At 34.7% G+C, this 6,218-nt stretch overlaps 1 protein-coding gene across 1 annotated transcript; it reads left to right on the top strand.

The window, feature by feature from the left end:
* Positions 1-877: 877 nt before the first annotated feature.
* LOC114639894 (vomeronasal type-2 receptor 116-like) lies at positions 878-4,927 on the top strand. Its single transcript, XM_028788695.1, has 4 exons — positions 878-1,074; positions 2,002-2,293; positions 2,592-3,404; positions 4,685-4,927. Exons 1-4 carry the CDS (start codon positions 878-880, stop codon positions 4,925-4,927), a joined length of 1,545 nt encoding a protein of 514 aa, XP_028644528.1.
* The last annotated feature ends 1,291 nt before the right edge of the window (positions 4,928-6,218 follow it).

Below are 6,218 nucleotides of genomic sequence, written 5' to 3' on the forward strand. Positions count from 1 at the left end.
TGGTGTTTCTGATAACAGCTACAGTATACTCAAATAAATATATAAACATTAAAAAAATTAAATGAATTCATATCAACCTTCATGCTATTTATTGGAAGAAAGTAAAATTTAACTATACAGGAGAATATTCTAAATGAATTTAAAAATTAAGATAAACATGAGTTTAATATAAATAAAAATATTTAAGGAAATGGTAGGTCTCTGATGATCTGGATAGTTTTGGATACAGCAGGATTCAGGACATTTCAAGATTGGACACAGTTTTTAATTCTCAAGGCAATGTAAGTACAGACTTTGATTAGATATTCTGTACCTGTCACTGCTGTAGCTTTGTCCATACTGCATTCTCAATGGATATAAAATGCTCTAAACATGAGGCTGCTTTTCTCTCTATGGGGATTTGTAACACAATGGCCAGTGTGTAATCATGACATCAGATTTTGTGAATCATTCCAGAACCATTAATGTATGTCTCACGGTGGATCAACTAACAAAACCCATTGAAATTATTTAAGGTGTTCATATAAACAGATTGTCAGGCCAATAGGGACCTAATTTTCACAAAGAAGAATCTTTCCAGGGACATTAATTTCCACAAACATGTGTGATGTCATCCATCACACATATAGTAATCTATATTTATCAAACAAGTTTATGACATGCGCAGTGGACATCAGATGAAGCTCCTCAGGAGAGAGTGTCAAAGAGTCCTCCAGGGATGAGGAAACACCTGTTAAAAAGGAACATGAATGCAGACGTATCCATTTCCCTTAGACACAGTGTTAACAGTACATGGGGATATATTGATACTTGTTTGATTTGCTGATATGTTGGGCACTTCACAGTCAATGCAGCCCAGCCTCAGAGAAGGAAAAATATGTTCACCTTGATTTTACTATTCTTGCTTCTGAACACTCCACTTCTTGTGGCTGATTTTATTCATCCCAGGTGTTTTTGGAGAATGAAGCAGAATGAAGACAAGGATGGAAACCTGGGAAGAGGATGTACCTTTATGATTGATGCAGTACGATGGCCTGTGGAGAAAGAGTATTTCAGTCACATTTTGAATATAAAGTAAGTGCTTTTGTGTTTTCCATGTAAAGTCATCATGAATGTTTCCCAAGACTACTGAGAATGAGGAGAAAAGCAAAGCTATGAGTCTCTTATACTGTGTTTTCAAGACTACCAAACAAGAAAGTTCTGAATATTATTAGAGACTTAATGATATGTTACAATTTTAAATTGACACAGAGTATACGTTTTCCAACATCCTCACACTTACACTGATGGAAACTGAGCAATAAAAGAAATCTGGACCTTTATCCATCACATAAATACCGTTCCTAGACAGTTTTCTGCTCCATATTACAGTAGCCAATGGTATCTTATCAAAGAATACCCATAAATGTTCTATGACTTCATCCTAGGTGTTTAGGCAAATGGCCATAGAGTCCTTCCATAGATGGTTCTTCCATCACAGTGTAGTTTCTAGTGCGTGTGCTGAGGCTGTAAATGTTGGAGACACACACAGCTGTGCAGAGCTTTCATGTAGATATTCAGTTACTTTCTTAAATTTCTTCCATGTGTTTCCCATTTATGTACTGAAGCTACATCAAAATTTATCTACAAGATCTGCCCACTGTGAGCTTCATATTTTGATCTATACAAACTCACTGGGTTTAACATCTTACAAAGTCCAGTTCTTTACTCTCTCTTTAGAATAAGGAAGCAATTTACAGACTCTAAGGGATATTTTTGCATTCTTTGAAAAGTGATATTATTACTAATAGTGGTGATATCTCATTTATGAGAGATGACCTTCATGAACATTTCAAGGTTTTATGAATTTCTAGTTTCTTTTGACATCTTAACCACATTACACAGATCATTTCAATATTTATGGGGTGGGGACAATGCAATCTAGTACAGGATTGTCCTTTAATTGACTGCAACTGTTATCTGTAAATTGCTATCAATTATAAACATTGTAACTTTTTGCAGAACACATACTGTAAACCTCAAGTACGCTCTGGCTTTGGCTTTTTCCATATGTGAAATCAACAGGAACGCTGATCTTTTGCCAAATATGTCTCTACTATTCAAATTCTCAGCATACAGTTGTGATTGGGAATCACAATTAAATAATCTCATTCATTTGGGTTTAAAAAATCGTGATATTCTCCCTAATTATATGTGTAAAAAATTTACCAAATGTGTAATGGCACTTACAAGACTGAATTGGGCAACAACTGTGAAACTTCATACAATCCTAAACAACTTCATATCTCAGCAGGTAAGTTTTGTGTGTGTGTGTGTGTGTGTGTGTGTGTGTGTGTATTGCAGCAGGATGAGAATTTAGTCATGAAACTATATATCTGTTGGTTCCAGTCTGACTTTACTAGGCCTGGGCAAATCTATGTATTTCAAGGGTACTATTTATTCACAGACTTGATGGTGCTTCCACATTTTTTTGTTTAAAATATAGATGAAAGAGGAAATAATAACTAGCTGAGATTTCTAGAACTCTGCAGAAAAATGTGTATTCAAATTCTAAGAATTCATTGTACTTTGTGCTTCTACATGTGCTCTAGTTCCTTCAGGTTACTTATGGACCCTTTCATCCTGTCTTGAGTGATAATGAAAAATTTCCTCATCTATATCAGATGTCCTCTGATGATAGATCTCTAGCCCTTGCTCTGGTCTCCTTCATAATTCATTTCAGTTGGAACTGGGTAGGGTTGGCCATCTCAGACAATGATCAAGGTATCCAATTTCTCTCTTATTTGGGAGAAGAGATGGAAAAAAGTACAGTCTGCTTTGCCTTTATCAACATGATTCCAGTCAGCATGAATTTATATATGTCAAGAGCTGAAGTGTATTACAACCAAATCATGACATCATCCACAAATGTTGTCATCATTTATGGTGACACAGACAGTACTTTAGCTGTGAGCTTTAGAATGTGGGAATCTCGAGGCATACAGAGAATATGGGTTACCACCTCACAGTGGGATGTCACTCCTATTAAGAAAGACTTCACATTTGGTAACGATTATGGGACTTTTGCTTTTGGACACCACCATAGTGAGATTTCTGGTTTTAAAAATTTTGTCCAGACATTGAACTCTTTCATATTTTCAGATGAGTATCTGGTAAAGCAGGAATGGATGCACTTTAACTGTGAAGTCTCAGCATCTAAATGTCAGACACTGAAGAACTGCTTGTCCAATCACTCATTAGAATGGTTAATGGCACATACTTTTGACATGGCCTTTATTGAAGGGAGTTATGACATATACAATGCTGTGTATGCTTTTGCCCATGCACTCCATGAGGTGACTTTTCAAAAGTTTGATAATCTGCCAGTGGACAATGGCAAAGAAAACAATTACAGCTGCAAGAAGGTAATGTTTCTACTGTAAGATGATGTTTAGTGTTATCCATATTTTAGTTTTAAGCGTCTATAAGATGCCCAAATCAAGAGTGCTAGAAAATATTTTTTAAAATACAAAAAAATTTTACCAAGCAAGTAAATGCTGATATTAGTACAAAACTCTAGTCTTAAGGGAAAAGAGTAGAAGGCATAATGTGTCTATGTAGACCTGTGATTTTGTTACAGATTACGTGAATATTATCATACATATTCTAATACCGAAAACATATAGTGTTCATCCTCATGAGTCTGTTCAATGATGAGTCCTTGTTCATTAATTCTCAAGTACATTGTTATCATTGTAGGGTATTGTTATAAGTAGAGATCCAAAGTCATGCTGTTCCCACTCTAGGCTAGCAGTATCTCTTGGTGCTCTGTGAGTATTTACACAGAGTGTTAGAATTCAGTTCATTGCATTCAGGTGTGAACATATGTTTCTCACTGCATATTTTTATGTCTCTCTCTCTCTCTACACACACACACACACACACACACACACACACACACACACACACAGATAGTTATGAGAGAGACAGAACGAAAATGACACACAGAGAGATGTGCTATTTATAGACACTTTTTGCCCATCTGCCTATCTATATTTTTCTGTATGGTGGATTTTTTTCAAAATGTATATTCCTGGGTATAATTATCAATGCATTTTTTTCTACATGTCCCCATGTGTTTTGTGTGTTTTTGTGTATGGTCTTTCATTTTTTGCCTGTTTATCTATGTATGAGATTATAAATTTTTCTGTGTCAGTGTCACTTTGTGTCAGTGTCAGTACATGTCTACATCAACCTATGAATATTCCTCTGTGCATGTGTTTTCATGTGTGTGTAACTATGTGTTTTGTGTGTATCAGTGTCTGCTTGAAGTTTTTGATGCATATTGTGTCTCCACGTATATCTGTGTTTTCATATGTGTGTTTGGACATGTATGTGTATTTTTGTATAAATAAGTATGTGCTTCTACAATGTATCTCTATATGGATGCAAGTCTCTCTGTTTCATGTATCTTTATGTTTCATATTGCAAATATATTTGTTCTGTACATGCATGTTCATGCTTGACTGGTAATCTCTTTGAGAACTAAAATAACATCAACGTTATAATTTTGTACATCTCTTTAGATTCATTGAAAAATTTCACCTGCATATTGTCAATAAAGTTGACTTTAAGATGAAAGAAGAATATATTTTCTTACTTTAAGGAAGATACTATGCTCTATATTATGCTATCTGTCTTTCAGTTGTATGCGTCTCTGAGAAGAACCCAGTTCATTAATCCTGTTGGGGACAGAGTGAATATAAACCAAAGAGACCAACTTCAGGACGAGTATGACATTTTCCACAGTTGGAATTTCCCTCAGGGCCTTGAATTTAAAGTTAGAATTGGAATATTTAGTCCCTATTTTCCAAATGGTCAACAGGTACATTTATCTGAAGAGTTGATAGAGTGGGCAAAAGGAAGTACACAGGTAAGTTCAGCCTAATTGTGCTAAATTAAATTATACTGTCAAGTGTGGGCATCCAAACTTCCTTGAACGAGTAAAGTGAAATCGATTGCCCTATGACAGACTAGTTTCTAACATCCTATACTATGTTAATTTTTTCATGTTTATGTGACCTTTTAGTAATTCATTGAAGATTTCCAACAGGAATACAGTGTATTTGAATCATATCAGAACCTATTTCATGCCTTTAATAATAAATTAACAGTTCTTGCATTATTTCCAGTATAATGAGCAATATTCCTTTAGCAGTAGTACTACGTTAGTAGTTGTATTTCCATTACTACTACAAAGTGATTTCCAATTTTATGATAAATCTTTTTAAAGGGTGTTTAAAGAGCCTAGTTCTTTGTAAGAAGAGTAAATTCATCATAACCAACTCTCCAATTTATATTATATAATTTTAAGTCTTTTTAACAACTAATCCTAAATATTCAACACCTTTAGCTAACTATACATTAACATTTTGTGACAAATTTAGATACCTTATGAACTATACCTTGTTGTTTTCTGTTTCTTTTTTATGCTGGTATGGGTGTTTTGTCTGCATGTATATCTGTGCAATACATGCATGTGTAGTATATATACATAGTTGATGATTTATTCACATCTCAGGGAATTTGCCAGACCTTCATGCTACTCAGTGGGTGCTGGAAATTAAACATGGGTCCTAATCCTGAGTAACAATTGTTCTTGAGAATTTAGCCTCGTCTCCAGCCCTGAATCATAATTTGTTAAATATAATACTCACTAAAGGAAAGTTATCTGGCCCCATTCATTCTTGCATAAGTCATTCAAATAAAGAAGTCTGTGCATAGTTGCTTTCTCTATATGAGGAAAAATTGTCAGTAATAAAAGTTTGCTTTTGAGAAAATTTGAACATTAAATGTTTCGCATGCATGCTAGGTATAATATAGGCATGGATTCTGATGTGATCAATTTTAGTGTGTCATATTCAAACTGCCCTGTTTCATTTGAAGTAATATCTCATGTTGCTCAGATGGTATGAAATTTAAAGTTATTATTCTTCCTCAATATGATTAAGAATGCCATTCTTACAGACAAGAGCATAAGTGCTGAAAGTGAAGTTACAGAACTAAATATCTATTTAGAGGATTTCAATGCTTTGAAATCTCATGTGTATTTTACTTTATTTTTATTTTTTTATTGGACGTTTTATTTACATTTCATATGTTGTCCCCTTACCCCAACGCCCTCCCCCACCCAGGAACCCCCTATCCCCTCACCCCTCCTCCTTCTTCTCTGCAGATGT

The sequence above is a fragment of the Grammomys surdaster genome, unplaced genomic scaffold, assembly GCF_004785775.1.
Source record: "Grammomys surdaster isolate TR1022 unplaced genomic scaffold, NIH_TR_1.0 125757, whole genome shotgun sequence".
In the NCBI taxonomy this organism is placed as follows: domain Eukaryota; kingdom Metazoa; phylum Chordata; class Mammalia; order Rodentia; family Muridae; genus Grammomys; species Grammomys surdaster.